Genomic DNA, 18,910 nt, shown 5'->3' with positions numbered 1-18,910 from the left:
TCTGGCCCTGGACTTCCCACTATAGCAAACATCCTCTCCATGTCCACTCTAGCTGTGTCCTCTGGTCCTAGAGTTCCCATTTTAGAAAGCATGGTCTCCATGTCCACTCTATCTGTGCCCTAAGGTCCTAGCCCCCCCCCACCCCTCTGTAGGAAACGTCCTCTCCACATCCACTCTATCTGTGCCCTCTTGTCCTAGACTTCCCACTATAGGAAATATCCTCTCCATGTCTACTCTATCTGTGTCCTCTTGTCCTAGACCTCCCCACTATAGGAAACATCCTCTCCTCATCCACTCTATTTGTGCCCTCTGGTCCTAGACATCCCACAATAAGATAAATCCACTCCACATCCACTCTAGCAGTGCCCTCTGGTCTTTGACTCTCCACGAAACGAAGCATCCTCTCCACATCCACTCCAACTGTGTCCTCTGGTACTAGACTTTCCACTACAGGAAACATCCTCTCCATGTCGACTCTTGCTGTGTCCTCCGGTCCTAGACTTCCCACTATAGGAAACATACTCTCCATGTCCACTCTATCTGTGCCCACTGTTCCCAGACTCCACCACTTTAGGAAACGTCCTCCCCGCGTCCACTCTATCTGTGCCCTCTTCTCCTAGAATTCCCACTATAGGAAACATCCTCTCCATGTCTTCTCCATTTGTGCTCTCTGGTCCTAGACTTCACAAAATAAGAAACGTCCTCTCCACATCCATTCTATCTGTGCCCTCTTTTCCTAGACTTCCCTCAATAGGAAACATCCTCCTCATATCCACTCTAGCTGTGTCCTCTGGTCCTTGACCTCCCGCTTTTGGAAGCATGGTCTCCATATCCACTCTAGCTGTGACCTTTGGTCCTAGACTTCCCACTATAGGAAACATCCTCTCCATGTACACTCTATCTGTGCCTTCAGGTCCTAGCCCCCCCCCCCCCACTGCAGGAAACATACTCCCAGCATCCACTCTATCTGTGTCCTCTGGTCCTCGACCCCCCCCACCCCCCAGTATAGGAAACATCCTCTCCACATCCACTCTAGCTGTGCCCTCTTGTCCTAGACTTCCCACTATAGGAAACATCCTCTCCACGTCCGCTCTCTCTGTGCCCTCTGGTCCTAGACCCCCCACTATAGGAAACATCCTCTACACATCCACTCTATCTGTGTCCTCTGGTCCTAAACATCCCAGTATAGCAAACATCCTCTCTACATCCACTCTATCAGTGCCCTCTGGCCCTAGACTCTCCACTATAGGAAACATCCTCTCCACATGCACTCTATCTGTGCCCTAATGTCCTAGACTTCCCACTATAGGAAAGATCCTTCCCATGTCCACTCTAGCCGTGCCCTCTGGCCCTGGACTTCCCACTATAGCAAACATCCTCTCCATGTCCACTCTAGCTGAGTCCTCTGGTCCTAGACTTCCCATTTTAGAAAGCATGGTCTCCATATCCACTCTATCTGTGCCTTCTTGTCCTAGACTCTCCACTATAGGAAACATCCTCTCCATGTCCACTTTATCTGTGCCCTAACGTCCTAGACTTCCCACTATGAGAAAGATCCTTCCCATGTCCACTCTAGCCGTGCCGTCTGGTCCTGGACTTCCCACTATAGGAAACATCCTCTCCACATCCACTCTATCTGTGTTCTCTTGTCCTAGGCTACCCACTAAACGAAACATCGTCTGCACATCCTCAGGTCCTAGACTTCCCACTGTAGGAAACATCCTCTCCACATCCACTCTATCTGTGCCCTCTGGTCCTAGACTCTCCACTATGGGAAGTATCCTCTCCATGTCCACTCTGTCTGTATCCTCTGGACCTGGACCTCCCACTATGGGAAGTATCCTCTCCATATCGACTCTAGCTGTGCCCTCTGGTTCTTGACTTCCCTCTATAGGAAAAATAGTCTCCACATCCACTCAATTTATGCCCTCCCATTGCAGACCCCCCCCCCCACTATAAGAACCATCCTCCCCACATCCACTCTAGCTGTGTCCTCTGGTCCTAGACCCCCCACCCCACTATAGGAATCATCCTCTCCATGTCTGCTCTGTCTCTGCCCTCTGGTCCTAGACTTCCCTCTATAGGAATCATCCTCTCCACATCCACTATCTGTGCCCTCTGGTCCTAGACTCCCCCACTGTAGGAAACATCCTCTCCACATCCACTCTATCTGTGCCCTCTGGTCTTAGACTGCCCCACTATAGGAAACATCCTCTCAATGTCCACTCTATCTGTGTACTCTATTCCAAGACTTTCCACTATAGGAAACATCCTCTCCATGCCCACGATAACTGTGCCCTCTGGTCGTAGACTTCCCACTATAGGAAAAATCCTCCCGATCTCCACTCTATCTGTGCCCTCTGGTCCTAGATTTCCCAAATAGGAAACATACTGTCCACATCCACTCTAGCTGTGCGTTCTGGTCCTAGACTTCCCACTATAGGAAACATCCTCTCCATATCCACTCTATCTGTGTCCTCTGGTCCTAGACTTCCCACTATAGGAAACATCCTCTCCATATCCACTCTATCTGTGTCCTCTGGACCTAGACTTTCCACTATAGGAAACATCCTCTCCATGTCCACTCTATCTGTGCCCTCTTGTCCTAGTCTTCCCTCAATAGGGATCATCCTCTCCATGTCCACTCTATCTGTGCCCTCTTTTCCTAGACTTCTCTCAATAGGAAGCATCCTCTCCATATCGACTCTAGCTGTGCCCTCTGGTTCTAGACTTCCCTCTATAGGAAAAATCGTCTCCACATCCACTCAATCTGTGCCCTCTGGTCCTCGACTTTCCACTATAGGAAACATCCACCCCTTGTCCACTCCAGCCGTACCCTCTGGTCGCAGACCCCCCCCCACTATAAGAACCATCCTCCCCACGTCCACTCTAGCTGTGTCCTCTGGTCCTAGACCCCCCCCCCCACTATAGGAAACATCCTCTTCATATCCACTCTATCTCTGCCCTCTGGTCCTAGACTTCCCTCTATAGGAATCATCCTATCCACATCCACTATCTGTGACCTCTGGTTCTGGACTTCCCACTACAGGAAACATCCTCTCCACATCCACTCTTTGTAAATTCAGAACAGAACAGATACAGAACAGAACAACCCTTCAGGCCCAGGAGCCACACCATCAATCAAACCTCCTATTTAACCCTAGCCTAACCACAAGACAATTTATAATGAGTAATTAACCAGAGCTCCCAGAGGAATCCTATTCATTCATGGGGAGAATGTGCAAACTCTTTATTGACGGCGCTGGAACTGAACTCTAAATTCTGGATTGCCCCGAGCTGCAATCATGTTGCACTAACAAATGCTACACAAGTGTTTCTGTCATGTTGCCTAAGTTACAGTGGATCAATATTGAATCAAGGTTAACCCTTGTGTTTTTTTTTCCATACAGTAACGTGGAAGAAAGACGGGGAAATCCTCAAAACCAGCCAGACGCACATCCTCAAAGCAGAAGGGGAGAGGCACACTCTCTTCATCCCCTCGGCTACGATGTTTGATGGCGGCCTGTACTCTGTCAGCGCAGCCAATGAGGTCGGCTTGTCCAGCTGTTGTGCCTCAGTCCAGGTTCGGACAGGTGGGTGACCAATGGAATGGAGAGAACCTGCATTTGTATATCAACTAGTGCTTCCCCACCTTACAAGCACATGAGATTCTAATCACGCTGGAAATCCAGAGGGACACATACAAAATGCTGGCGGAAATCGGCAGGTCAGGCAGCATCTATAGAGAGGAATAATGAATCAATGCTTCAGGCTATGACCCTTCATCAGGGCTGAGTTCCTCTAACATTCTGTGTGTGATCCCCAACTCAGAATTTCAACATTGCTGTGTATAACTTACTTGCTTGCATTTAGGGCAGCCCTTGGCCACTCAGATGCAGAAGGATTCTTCACTGTTGCTTGCATAACTGGTTTTATCAGTCAGAGTTGTTGGCGCTGAGCTGAACCCTCAAACCTGGAGGACCATTGTGGCAGTCTTAGTCTGGCCTCTACCTTTGACATATTTATCATGGGTGACCCTACCAAGAGCCAAAGCATAAAGCCCTCACTCCAGCCAACTGAGGCAAGCAAGCCTCCAAACCTCTCAACAAGATGGTGGTCCTCATGGAGAGCTGTGTATAATGTTGCCAGGAATTGTATGATACCAGACCATAAGACATAGGAGCAGAATTTATTGTCCTATTAAGTCTGCTCTGCCATTCCATCATGGGTGAGTTATTATCCTTCTTAATTCCGTTCTCTTACCTTCTACCTGTAACCTTTGGCACCCTTACTCATTAAGGACTTACCAACCTCCACTTTAAATATGCCCAATGACTTGACCTCCATCTGTGGCAATGAATTCCACAGATTCATCACCTTCTGGCTAAAGAAATGCCTCCTCATATCTGTTCTGCAAGTCCACTCTGTCTAGGCCTTTCAATATTCAATAGATTTCAATGAGTATCCCTGCCCACCCCCCCCCCCCAAAGTAGAGACGGCCATTTTGTGTTTTACTCTGTATTTCCAGCATCTGGAGAATCTCTTGTGTTTATGTAACCAACCCCCATACCCCCCGACCCCCAGTTGGTACATTACTACAATAATTGAGGGGCTTCCTCATTCCTGCAAGTACAAACTTGGAGACATCAAATGTTCCTCATACATTCCTACATTAACCCTTTCATTCCTGGGATCATTTTTGTGAACCTCTTCTGGACTCTCTCTGATGCCAGCCCATCCTTTCTTAGATATGGGGCCCAAGACTCCTCATAGTGGTTTAGTTTTGTCTTGTGGACTAAAATACAGTGGCAAAATGAAGGGCCTTGGCCCAAAACATTGACTGTTTATCCTCTTCACAGATGCTGCCTGACTTGCTGATATCCTCCAGCATTGTGTGTGGAAAACATTTGCTAGGTTTGCCATCCAGACACATCATTCCATACTGAAATAGTAAAAGGAAATAGAGTGCAGAATAAAGTGTTATAGAGAGTGTAACTCAGGCAGGCAATGATTAAGTGATTAAAAGTTCATATGTTAACCTATGAGCCATCTGTTCAAGAGTCTGATAACAAGCTCAAGGACAGCTTATAAACTAGATCAATGCACACAAAATGCAGGATGAACTCAGCAGTTCGGGCAGAATCTATGGAGAGAAATAAACAGTTAGCATTCAAATAGGTTTCAAAGGTACATTTAATGTCAGAGAAATGTATACAATATCCATCCTGAAATGCTTTTTCAGGCTGAGCTTCTTCTTCCAGACCTAGGATCAATAGAGCCTTTACCACCAGCCAAGGCAGCGCACCACTCTTTGTGTACAAAATACCTACCTCTGACCCATCCTCCATATACTTTCCTCCATTTCCTTAAAGTTACGCCCTCCTGGTAGCCATTTCCACCCTTTGGAAATATCTCTCACAGTCCACTCTATCTAAGCTTCTTTTCATCTCGTATACCACTATCAATCAAGTCACTTCTCATCCTCTTTCACTTCAGAGGGAAGAGCCTTGGGTCACCCAACCTCTCCTCATAAGACATGCTCTCTAATCAAGGCCACATCCTGTGGTAAATCTCCTCCGAACCCTCTCTAGAGCTTCTACATCCTTCCTATAATGAGGAGACCAGAACTGAACACATTATTCCAGGTGTGGTCTAACCAGAATTTTACCTCACAGCTCTTGAACTCAATTCCCCAAATAACAAAGGCTGTTGGATCTCATGATATTGATCCAGAGGTTCTTTAGAAGTCAAGAATGAGACATAAAACTGAATGATTACAACCATTTTATTAAATGTTACAAGAACAAAGAAACACACCCAACCGTGCCATCTCCCAGTCTAGATGCTCTGACTCTCTGGAATATAGATAGCTGGTGTGGCCCCTTTAAAGATTCATGCCAGTCCAGCTAATTGGCAACCATGTTTTGGCACCAGGATTTTCATATTTAAAGAGCATCTGAACTGTGCTCAGTCGTCAGCTCACTTTGGATTGTCATCGAGCATCTAGTTTAGAGCCCTGTCTTGGTTTAGACTTGATTCGTGTGTAGATTCTAGTCTTGGATACTCCAGCACTTGGGTCCTAACCGTCCTCGCCTGGGTCTCTCGTCACAGCACGATTAAGCCTAACGTGGACCCAGTGGGGTATTTAGTCAGCTGAGTCCGGCCATGACGAGGAAGCCTGGAGATGCATGACCTTCAGGTTGTCGTGTGCCAGCTATCGCAAGGAGGCAGCCAGAGTTGCAAGGGTGAGGCTGCTGGTTGCTCTGCGGAGTCGACCCCGGAGAGCGTCAGTAGCGACCCGGGCTCTCGCTCAGGTTTCCTCCTCACTCCAGCCGGCCCAGTTCCCTTCAAAGTGCAGAAAGGCGTCCTTTGGGATCTCTCTCCTGACCTGGGCCATTGCATATTGGAAGTGAAGGTCAGAGATTTGTTTGGATTCGGAGGAGTTCTGATGGCCAACATGAGGAGGGTGTTTCATCTCCCCGGTGGAGCAAACTGAGCCTTAGACGGTCTGATGACGGAGGGTCAGGACAGTTGGTCAGCAGCTGACCGCCAACAAGTTTTGGATTTTGGCTGAAGAGAGTGGCTGGAACAGAGAGGACTGGGCCACTCTGTACTGCCACAGACTCCGAGGTAAATTAAAGGATGCCTTTGCATTTGGAGAGCCAGTTGAGGATTTGGAGGATTTGATTTAGATCAACTAGTCCATCTGCCCCGATAATAGCCTGGCAGAGTGAAAGTGGGACTAATTCAAGAGTTTGAAGAGGGCTAGCTCAAACCCAGCCCCAATAATTCTCAGTTCCTCTTCCCAACCTCAGACAATGTTCCCTGCTGAAGATCCTGTCAAATCCAGGCAGATTGGCAGGTGATGAGCGGTTCCAGCGTCGGAGTCGAGGTCCCTGCTATTACTGAGGGGAAGCAGGTCACCTGCGGGCTGCATTTCCAAAGCTGCAGTTAATGGGGGAACTGCTAAGATTATCCAGTGACTGTGAAAGTAGCAGCCACCACTCCTAACCTTACTGATTCTGGTGTCACGCTGAAGGCAGAGATCTCTTGAGGAAAGAACTGGCGAGATGTGAATGCTTTTCTGGACTCTGGGGGAGCTGGTAGTTTCCTGGACTTGGGGACCACCAGTCAGTTCACCATACCTCTACAGGAATTGAGCCAGCCTAAGCCCACAATTGCTTAGGCTGCGTGGTTCCGGGCAGATCCCGCACCGAACGTTGCTTTTGCAGATGAGGGTAGAGGATCATGCAGACGATATTTGATTCTATATCCCCTCACATACCACTGACCCTCGGGCACCCTTAGCTGTCCCAGCATAGCCCTTCTGTGAACGGGAGGAAGGGAGGTTCACTGAGTGGTCCAGTCATTGCAAGCAGGTATATTTACGACTTGGTGTCTGGCCCCCAGACTCTTCTGAAACTAGTGGCTGATGAGGGGGAAGACTTTGGTTTGGGTTAACCTGGAGCCTTCAGGAGACCCAGTCCTGCCTTCAGGGACTGACAAGCCAGATCCAGCTAACAGGACTGCGAGTCCTGACCCTATCTAGTCAGGGGAGTGCTGAAACTAGAAAGAGAAGGTCTTTCCCAATCAGGAGGTGATTTCCCAAGCCAAGAAGGTGCCCAAGCAGTGTGGAACTCTAGCAGCTAACCCCAAGGGACTTGCTCACCAGACTCTCTGTTACCTGGACTATTCCTCTTCCCACCCTGTCTCTTGCAAAAATGCTATCCCCTTCTCACAATTCCTCCATCTCCGCCGCATCGGCTCTCAGGTTGAGGTTTTTCATTCCTGGATGAAGGAGATGTCTTCCTTTTTTAAAGAAAGGGGCTTCCCTTCGTCCACCATCAACTCTGCTCTCAAATGCATCTCTCCCATTTCCTGCGCATCTGCCCTCACCTCATCCGCCTACCACCCCACTCGGGATAGGGTCCCCCTTGTCCTTACCTACCACCCCACCAGCCTCCAGGTCCAACGTATAATTCTCCGTAACTTCCGCCACCTCCAACGGGATCCCTCTCCCAAGCACATCTTTTCCTCCCCCCCTCTTTCTGCTTTCCGCAGGGATTGCTGCCTGCAAGACTTCCTTGTCCACTCGTTCCCCCCCCCCCCCCATCCCTTCCCACCAATCTCCCTCCTGGCACTTATCCTTGTAAACAGAACAAGTGCTACACCTGCCCTTACACTTCCTCCCTTACCACCATTCAGGGCCCCAGACAGTCCTTCCAGGTGAGGCGACACTTCACCTGTGAGTCGTCTGGTGTGGTATACTGCGTCCGGTGCTCCCAGTGTGGCCTTTTATATATTGATGAGACCCAACGCAGACTGGGAGACCATTTCGCTGAACACCTACACTCAGTCCGCCAGAGAAAGCAGCATCTCCCAGTGGCCACACATTTTAATTCCACGTCCCATTCCAATTCTGATATGTCTATCCATGGCCTCCTCTACTGTCAAAATGAATCCAAACTCAGATTGGAGGAACAACACCTTATATTCCGTCTGGGTAGCCTCCAACCTGATGGCATGAACATTGACTTCTCTAACTTCTGTTAATGCCCCTCCTCCCCTTCTTACCCCATCCTTGATATATTTAGTTGTTTTTTTTTCTTTCTCTCTGCCCATCACCCTGTCTGTTCTCCATCTCCCTCTGGTGCTCCCCCTTCCCTCTTTCTTTCTCCCGAGGCCTCCCGTCCCATGATCCTTTCCCTTCTCCAGCTCTGTATCACTTTCACCAATCACCTTTCCAGCTCTTAGCTTCATCCCACCCCCTCCGGTCTTCTCCTATCATTTCGCATTTCCCCCTCCCCCTCCTACTTTCAAATCTCTTACTATCTTTCCTTTTGGTTAGTCCTGACGAAGGGTCTCGGCCCGAAACGTCGACAGTGCTTCTCCTCATAGATGCTGCCTGGCCTGCTGTGTTTTGTGTGTGTTGTTTGAGTTTCCAGCATCTGCAGATTGCCTCGTGTTTACTCATGTCTCCTCAACCACTTTAGCACAAGCAAGAGATTATGCAGATGCTGGAAATCTTGAGCAACATGCACAAAATGTTGGAGAAATTCAGCAAGTTTATCTGTTTCCATAGATGCTGCAAAAAAAATCAACTGTTCCAATATACCAGGAGGCAGAATCTATAATGAGTGACAAGGAGATTGATCCAGAGTTTTCAGCTCAGAAGGCAGGAGACAGGGAATTGGAACAGTTTTCAGATGGAGGAGTGGAAATGGAGAGTTTAACTTTGTTGGCTGAGGACTGTGTACTGTGAGCATTAGGGCATAAATAGAAATGGGATCTTCGGCCTAACTCATCCATGCTGACCAATGTGGCTTCCTTACTGCAACGTACTGTAGCTGAAAGGAAGAGATTTGCACTCACCTAGTGTGGGTAGGGTCCTTGATTATGCTGGCTGCTTTACTGAGGCGGTAGGAAATGTGAGCATTCAAAAGTTCAGTGTAAATTTATTGTCAAAATACATATATGTCACCATATATGAGATGCTTTATTTTTGGCATTCGCAGTAGAACAAAGAAATATAATAATCAATGGAAAAACTACACACAAACGAAGACTGCTAAACAATGTGCAAAAGACAAACTGTGCAAGTTGGTTGTGGTGAGATTGAACCCTGATCTTACAGCTGACACTGTAAAGGTTTGCATTCACCACGAGACTACCATGCCACCAATGGGTCATAACCTCTAATCCAGGCAGCATCCTGTTGAACCTCTTCTGAATCCTCTCCACAGCCTCCACTCCCTTCCTGTGTAGAGGGATGACCAGAACTGGTATTGGTACTTGGTCTATTAGTGTCACCTCTACTGAGATGCAGACAATTAATTCTCTACATAAATAGATTGAAGTAACAAATAGGAAAACAGAATGAAGAATTTTGTGTCACATTTACAGAGAAAGTGCAGTGCAGGCAAACAGCATGTAGCATAGCAGTTAACACCATGCTTTATAGCGCCAGCAAACACCAGTCAGTGTTCAATACTTGCCACTGTCTGTAAGGAGTTTGTATTTTCTTCCCAGTTCCAGTTTCCAAAGACGTTCAGTTAGGGTTAGTAAGTTGTGGGCATGCTACGTTGGCACCAGAAGCATGGCAACACTTGCAGGCTGTCCTCAGTACCGTTCTCGGACTGTGTTGGCCATTGATGCAAACAACGCCTTTCACTGTACGTTCTAATATACATGTGACAAAGAAAACCAACCTTCATAAGTTGCAAGGGCCATGAGCTGTTCACCTCATAAAAAAGACGAGAAATTGTTCAGACACCACACCCAGCATCAGCGCAGCCACAGTCTGTTACATCATCATTGAAACCATGGTTCGGCCACACTTTGGCCTTCTGTTCTGGTCGCCTCATTATAGGAAGAATGTGGAAGCTGCAGAGATGCTGCCTGGACCAGAGAGCACATCCTATGAGAATAGTTCAAGCAAGCTTGGGCTTTTCTCTTTGCAGGTGACTTGATAGAGCTGCACAAGATGATAAGAGACACAGTTTGAGTAGACAGTCAGTGACTTTTTCCCAGGGTGGAAATGGTTAATGCAAGGGGGCATAACTTTAAGGAGATTGGAGGAAGCTATGGGGGTGGGGTGGGGGAGATGTCAGATGTTTTTTTAAAACACAGAGAGGCAGGTCTATGGAACGCCCTGCCAGACATACTCACTATTTTTTCCCTCTTGTTTTACACTACTTATTTAATTTTTAAAAACCTGATTATTTCTTGTTATGATTTATATTTTTTATAAGACTATATGACATAGGAGCAGAATTAAGCATTTGGCCGTCAATTCTGCTCTGCCATTTCATTGTTGCTGATCCATTTCCCTCTCAACCCCATTCTCCTGCCTTCTCCCCATAATTCCTCACGCCCTGACTAATCAAGAACCTCTGCCTTAAATGCACCCGATAACCTGGCCCCCACCACCGCCTGTGGCAACAAATTCCACAGATACACCAGCCTTTGGCTAAAGAAATTCATCCTCATCCCCATTCTAAGTAGACGTACCTCAATTCTGAGGCTGTGCCCTCTGGTCCTAGACTCTCTACTATAAGAAACATCCTCTTCACATCCACTCTATCTAGGCCTTTCAACATTCGATATGTTCCAATGAGGTTCCCCCTACCCCCCCCCCCCAACTAAATTGCAGTGAGTATAGGACCCAAGCCATCAAACATTGTTCATCTGATAACCCTTTCATTCCTGGAATCATTCTCGTGAACCTCCTCTGAACCCTCTCCAATGTCAGGACATTCTTTCTTAGATAAGGGGCCCAAAACTGCTCACAATGCTCTAAGTGAGGCCTCACCGGTGCTTTATAAAGCCTCAGCATCACATCCTTTATTATGCATTACACTGTACTGCTGTCGTAGAACAACAAGTTTCACACCATATGCCAGTGACATTAAATCTAATTCTGATTCTGGTAGAGGCAGATAATTGGGGGCAGATAGATAAGCACATGGATTATAGTAAAATGGAGGGCTATGTATGAGGGAAGCGTTAGATTGATCTTGGAGTAGGTTAAAAGATTGACACAACATTGTGGACCAAAGGGGGGCCTATAGAGTTTTATATTGTATATTTTATGCTCTATGTTTTATATTAAATGAGGTGTGATTGAGGAATGAGTTCAAGTTTACAGAGTCCAGTTATTGGTGACAATACGTCTTTCTTGAGGGAAGACCAAAGCTGTCCACAGTACCCCAGGTGTATTTCACCGGGGTTCTGTATCACTACACTAAAATCCTTTACACTTGTCTTCGATCCTCCCACCATGAAGTTCAGCGGTGGAAGAGTCACCAGTGACTGTAATTGTACTGGGTGCTAAATAAAGATTGTCACATGCCCGGCATTCCTTATCCCTGCTGCTAACAGATCTCTACAGACGTTTCTTCACCCTCTAGTCAGGATCTCTGTTTGCGGGATATGGTAAGAGGCTTCTGCTGAGTCCTTGTGTCAGAGTCACCTTCCCATCCCCTCCTCTGCGAGGTGGAGGAGGTACTTTTCAAGTGCTGACCCAAATACTCCCGGCAATCGTTAGTGCCATCTCCTCCCAGCTCAGCATTGGGAAACCCTGTTATTTTCTCTTCCTCGATCCTGGGAGGATGGCGTCGCCTAGCTGGGATCACTGGGCTGGCTCCTCCTCGCTGGACAGGATGTGTGCCAGTCTATTGGATGGCTGAGCGTTCGCCCCAGCTCCACAGCTCAGCCCCTCGATGGCTGAACGATACTAACTACGGACAGAGGAATTGGCTTGTGCTGTCTTCATCTGGCTTCTCCCCAACACCACAGCCGGTAGGAACAGATTCCAAGAGACACGAAGTTAATGCCACGTCTGAGGGATTTGAAGATTACGAATGGTGTGTCGTTGTTACTGCAATAACCAAACACCCACCTCTCTAACTCTATTGTATCCTCTCTGTCCTCTCTAATCCCATCTCTCTCTCTCTCCCTCTCATCCTGTATATTTTACATCTATCCCCCAATTCTCCACTGTTACCTCTCTACTGTCCCTCTGTCCCCATCTCTCCTTTTGTGTCCTGCCTCCATCCCCTTGCTTATCCACCTTTGCCAAAGCCTCCTCACACTCAACACTCCCCTTCCCCTCTCTTCCTTTCCTCCTACTCTATCCATCCCTCTCTCCCCCACCCTCACTCCCATCCACTCCCCACCACCACTTCTCCCCTTAATTCACTCCTCCCTCCCACCCCTTATCGCTCCCCTCCAACTCTGCCCCGTACCCTGGTGTCGGATGTTGTTCAGTAACATTCCTGTGAAGTGCCTTGGGATCTTTTACTATATTAAAGATGGTTTAGAAATAAAACCTGTCACTGCTCCAGCCCAGCCCAGAAGTAGCTCATTGGCCAAGAGTCCCTCAGCCGAGGCCTGCAACTTGGATCTCAGGATACAAACTAACCTGTGCACCAGAGCCTTACTGTGACAGGTGTGGCTCCCACCACAGTGTAGGGTTCTTCTGCAGATGGAGAGGGAGGGGCAGCCACTCAATTATTATAGTAATGTACCACATGGGTGGTAATAGTTGATAAGCACAAGAGATTCTGCAGATGCTGGAAGCCCAGAGTAACACACACAAAATGGCCCTATTTGGGGGAGATCTCACTGAAACCTATCGAGTGAGTATTGGAAGACCTAGATAGGGTAGATGTGGAGAAGATGTTTCCTCCAGTGGGGAAGTGGAGGACTAGAGGACACAAGCTCAGAATAGAAGAATGTCCTTTAGAACATCTTTTTAGCCAGAGGGTGGTGAATCTGTGGAATTCAGTGCCAGATACGGTTAAATATATTTAAAGTGGAGATTGATTAGTAAGGACATCAAATGTTATGGGGAGGAAGCAAGAGAATGGGATTGAGAGGGATAATAAATCAGCCATGATGGAATGGCAGGGAAACTCGATGGGCTGAGTGGCCTCATTCTGCTTCTGTGCAGTGGTGTTATGGCCATATCTGATCCTGAGATCCGTCTCTCTCTCACTACAGATTCCACCACTGACTCTCGATCCCAACCCATCCCGGCCGAGCTCTACAGCCCCATCACCTCGGACGAGGAGTACCTCAGCCCCTTGGAGGAGCCTGGTGACCTCGCGTACAAAGGCAGGCAGGCTGTGCCGCCACCCGAGGCGGAAGGGCAGCGAAGTGCAGATGAGCGGCAGACTGTCATCAGAAGCCACTTCAAAGCCCCGCCCACCTTTGAGGTGAGTACCGTCTGGGCCTGGGATTCTGTGCAGAACTTCAGACGAGGAGAGGTGAGAAGTAGGAACAGAAAGAGTCCATTCACCACCTTGAACCCAGCCCAGAACTCCATGGGTTTATTGACCAATTAACCTACTAACCCGTTCGTCTCTGGAATATGGGAGGAAACTGGAGCACCCAGAGAAAGCACGCGCAGTCACGGGGAGACTCACTACAAACAGCAGAAGAATTGAACCTGGGTCACTGGCGCTGTAATACTGTTACACTAACCATGCCATCCGTACAATATAGTCTATGTGCACTGCACTGTCTTTGTAGTTACACTTCATTCTGTATTCTATTACTGCTTTACCTTGTTCTACCTCAGTGCACTGTGATCTGGTCTGTATGAACAGTATGCAAGACAAGCTCTTCACTGTATCTCTATTCTTGACGATAATAAACCAATTCTAATTCCAGTTTCAATTTATAGCCAGTCTAGCATTCCTTATCCACTTCCCTGTCCTCTTGCCAAGAGTAGAACATTACAGAACAATACAGCCCTTCAGCCCACACTGTTGTGCCAACCTTTTAACCTACAGTATTCTAAAATCAATCTAACCCTCCCCCCACCCCACATCTCCTTTTTGATTAGTAATCTAACTTGGCCTTAAATGTACCTGAGATCTCTGCCCCCACAACTGAAGCATAGATGCTGCTTCCTGCAGATGTTGTTGACTTCATCAACTTTGCCTCCAACTTCCATCCTGCCCTCAAACTTACCTGGTCCATTTCTGACACTTCCCTCCCCTTTCTCTATCCCTGGAGACAGCTTATCTACTGATGTCCATTAAAAACCCATGGACTCTCACAACTACCTGGACTGTACCCCTTCCCATCCTATTACTTGAAAAAATGTCATCCCCTTCTCCCAAATGTTCTGCCTCCACTGCATCTGCTCTCAAGATGATGCTTTTCATTCCAGAACAAAGGAGATGTCCTCCTTCTTCAAAGAACAGGGCTTTCTTTCCCCCGCCATCAACACTGCCCTTAACCACATCTCTTCCATTTTACCTACGTCTGCTCTCAGCCCATTCTCCTGCTATCCTATCAGGGATAGGGTTTCTCTTGTCCTCACCTAGCACTCCGCCAGCCTCCGCGTTCAGCAAATTCTCCGCAACTTCCGCCATCTTCCCCCCCCTCCCCCATTCTTCTAATCTCCAGCGAGTACAGGCCCAGAGCCATCAAAAGCTTCTTTTATGTTTACTCTTTCGTTCCTTAGATCATCCCAGTGAACATTCACTGGACCCTCTTCAATCCCAACCTATCCTTTCTTAGATAAGGGGCACAAAACTTATCTCCCTCTGGTATCCCACTCTGGAGGTTGTCTCCCTCCTGTATCCCACCCTCACTGACCTGCTCTCCCCTTCAAACAGGGCTGCCATATTAGATGCCAAGCCATTGTTCCGTGCCTCAGTCCCACTCAGCCTAGCCACTCGAGGGCCTTTGATATATTCACACCCCTGTCCCACCAACTGCTGACCATGCTATGTATCTTTGTTTAGGTGCCTTTGAGCAACCAGACTGCAGTGGAAGGAGAGAACATTAGTCTGACTGTGTGCGTGCAGGGCGAGCCGAAACCTATCATTTACTGGTGAGTGAGAGCCCCATGACTTCTGGCTGAGGTCACCACACCCTGCAATTACCCCTCCAAGTCATGTACCACCCTGACTTGGAATTCTATAGCAGTCAACCGCATCTCATGAAGGAGTCTTACAAGATCAGTCAGAGTTCCCAATTGGAAAGCTTCCACACACCGAAGTGTGTGGGGGAAATAATAATAATCGTCATTTTTAATATTAACTCTACATTTGAATGCACTTAGATTAACACTACCTTGGGTAGGAGGAGGAAGAGGAATAACAATAACAGATATTAAACATTTACACAACAGCCAGATGAACTTCCATCAACAAAAACAGGATTCAGCACTCTGTGCGAGCGTGTGCAATTCTGATAAGAAGTACACGCCACTAAACTTAAATGAGAGCACAACCCAGAAAAATGAAGAAGTTATCACTATTGAAGAAAGAGTTAACCAGAAGAAGAGCATGACCCTCCATGGAAGACATCCCCACCATAGGAGCAGACTAGATATTGACAAAGAAGTGTCGAACGCCTGTCTCAGAGTTGGAGACCTCTTCCCAGAAACAGAGGGTTCCTTGTGGCAATATGGGACCAGGCGGCTAACACAAAAGAATTATCAGAAATACACAATACATACTAAACATCACTAGAATAGCCTGAAAGTTCCTAGCAATTGAGAGATGACCAGACTATGTAACAGTTTCTTCCCCCAAGCTATCAGACGACTCAATACCCGAAGCCTGGACTGACACCTTGCCCTATTGTCCTGTTTATTATTTATTGTAATGCCTGCGCTGTTTTTGTGCACTTTATGCAGTCCAGTGTAGGTCTGTAGTCTAGTATAGCTTTCTCTGTGGGTTTTTTTATTACGTAGTTCAGTCTAATTTTTTGTACATGTCATGTAAACCATGGTCCTGAAAAACATTGTCTCATTTTTACTGTACCAGCAGTTATGCTCGAAATGACAATAAAAGTTGACTTGACTTGATGAGTGTGCTCAGCCATGCCCATATCAGGTTTTACCAGCTTGATATGAAAAAAAAATGAATAATAGTACTAACTTAGTTATAGAACACTTTTTTATAGTTCAAAAATCTTTATAATATGATAGAGTGCAAGCATGAGAATAAAATTAAAAATAAAAATTAACATGAAAATAAAAGACAAAAAGTAGCCCTTCTTGCCAACAAAGTAACAAATGCAATTACATGTTGGTCTGAAGAGGTAATACCCTGAATATGATGCAGAACTATTCCAAATAGAACAGTCAATGTATTAGGTTGTAAATTAATTTTCAGAGCTTTAGAAATTGTAGAAAATAAAGATCTCCAAAAAGATTTTAATGAAGAACATCACCAGAACATATGTGACAAAGTGGTGCTTCAGTTTTACATCTATCGCAATAATTGTCCATGTTAAGAAATATTTTGGATAGTCTCTCCTTTGTTAAATAATAACGGTGAGCAATTTTAAGTTGAATTAAACAGTGACTGGCACATATCGAGGAAGAATTGACCATTTTCAGAATCCGCAACCAATCTTCATTAACAAAGGTCATATTAAGGGCTATTTTATTGAAGTGGAAAGATACCTCTGTCCCTACACTAATTCAATGGTTATCTCAAGTAATGTTATGTCTCAGTTTGGAAAAAATTAGAAGTAGAACCTTTGATCCTCGATTTGATTTTGAGACAAGATGGGATTCTTTTGCCAAATATTATCATTTAAATTGAATTAAATTATATGGTTTCCTTCCAATTTTATTTTATATAAATGTGAATTGGCGGTTGATGATTCTTCTTCTATATATATGATGGTAAGACGTATTGCTCTGGGAGTTGATTCCTAATGGGTTTTTTTCCTTTTTTCTCTTTTTTTCTTTTTTCTTTTTCCTTCTCTTGTAGTTAATGGGGTTTCTTATTTTTAATTAGTTGGGGTTCTTTTTTTTCCTTTTTAAAAAAGTTTTTTTTTCATTATCATATTATTCTTTTTAAGTTTTTTTTCTTCAGCTTTATTAATTGTATATATATCAACTGGTTGAAGTCTTGTATCATTTTATAGCTGTAGAAAATAATGTATCAATAAAAAGATTTTAAAAATAAAAAAAAGACAAAAAGATGTTAGTTAAAAGCAAGGTTAAATAAGTAGGTTTTGAGCTGGCATTTAAAAGTATCAACTCAGTCAGCTTCCTGTTAGGTTCAGTTTTTGAATTCCACAATTTTGGAGCATAATTCAAAAAAGCTGACCTGTCAATTATCTTTTGAGGGAGATAGTTTAAATTTAAGAGACCAGTGGAAGAAGACCTGGGCACAAGAGCAGGATTATAAAACATATGTGATTCTGTGATGGATGTCAGTTCCAGACCATTGGGAGCTTTAAAAATGAGTAAGAAAACTTTAAAATCAATTCTAAAAGATACAGGAAGTTAATGCAGAGAAGCTAGGACAGGAGTGGTATGTTCCCTCATCCTGGTTTTATGCCTCTAACCAGTGGACAGAGACATTGAACACAATCTAGTTGTCAGAACTAATAACATCATAGAGATTTATAGCACGGAAACAGGCCACTCAGCCCATCAAGCCCATGACCATCTTCACTAGTCCAATGTTAGGACCACATCCTTCTCTGCCTCATCTGAATATCTCTTTAACACGGTATCTATTTGATTCCACCAGTGAGTTCCAATATCAACCACTCTCTGTGTAAAAATAAACTTGCCCATCTGAAAACAATTACTTTCCCCAAACAGTGATGCTGATCAACATCTCCACTACTAACCCAACCCATGACCACTCCTTTATCATTTCCTGTCAGTCACCTTATGTACTTAATCTCCTGTGCCAAGTGTCACTTTCTGATCATATAAATATATCTCATATACATTGATTATATTCATTGTGTTTTATATTACAATCTTTATCTTATTGAGAGTTTTTTTTGGGCTGCATCGGATCCAGAGTAAAAATTATTTGGTTATCCTTTACACATGTGTACTGGAATTGGCATTAAACAATCTTGAAATCCTCATCCACTCTAAAATTTCCTTCCTCTCACCTGAAAACTAGAGTTATAGAGACCACAACACAAAAACAGACCTTCAATCCATCCAGTCCATGCCAAACTGTTATTCCCCCTCATCCCATCGGCCTGCACCCGGACCATAACCTTCCATATTCCTCTTGAGGACTTGATTTGTATAGAAAGGTTGAATAGGTTAGAAGTTTATTCCCTGGAGTGTAGGAGAATGAGGGGAGATGATGAGGGGTATACACAGGGTAAATGTAAGCAGGTTTTTTCCACTGAGGAAGAGTGAGACCAGGACTAGAAGTCATATGTTAAGCATGAAAGATAAAATGTTTAAGAGGAACCTGAGGTGGGCCTACTTCAGTCAGAGGGTGGAATGAGTGTGGAAGAAGCTGCCAGTGGAAGTGGTGGATGAGGGTTCAATTCAAACATTTCAGAAAATTGAAGTTTAATTGGAGTAAGGGGAAATATGAGGCTATCAGTCAGGAACTTGGAAGCATAAGTCGGAAACAGATGTTCTCAGGGAAACGTACGGAAGAAATGT

The 18,910-nt window shown here is 45.7% G+C and overlaps 1 protein-coding gene across 10 annotated transcripts in view; it reads left to right on the top strand.

The window, feature by feature from the left end:
- spega (striated muscle enriched protein kinase a) overlaps positions 1 to 18,910 on the top strand; it is a 237,721-nt gene that overhangs the window by 79,364 nt on the left and 139,447 nt on the right. For all 10 annotated transcript variants that reach the window (XM_059967544.1, XM_059967547.1, XM_059967543.1 and 7 more), the window contains 3 exons: positions 3,411 to 3,593; positions 13,504 to 13,718; positions 15,261 to 15,349. In XM_059967544.1, the coding sequence (XP_059823527.1) occupies positions 3,411 to 3,593; positions 13,504 to 13,718; positions 15,261 to 15,349 (487 nt within the window). The remainder of the gene's footprint in view (positions 1 to 3,410; positions 3,594 to 13,503; positions 13,719 to 15,260; positions 15,350 to 18,910) is intronic.

This window comes from Hypanus sabinus, chromosome 4 (genome assembly GCF_030144855.1).
Source record: "Hypanus sabinus isolate sHypSab1 chromosome 4, sHypSab1.hap1, whole genome shotgun sequence".
NCBI lineage: Eukaryota > Metazoa > Chordata > Chondrichthyes > Myliobatiformes > Dasyatidae > Hypanus > Hypanus sabinus.
This window is presented reverse-complemented; position numbering and strand designations above follow the sequence as displayed.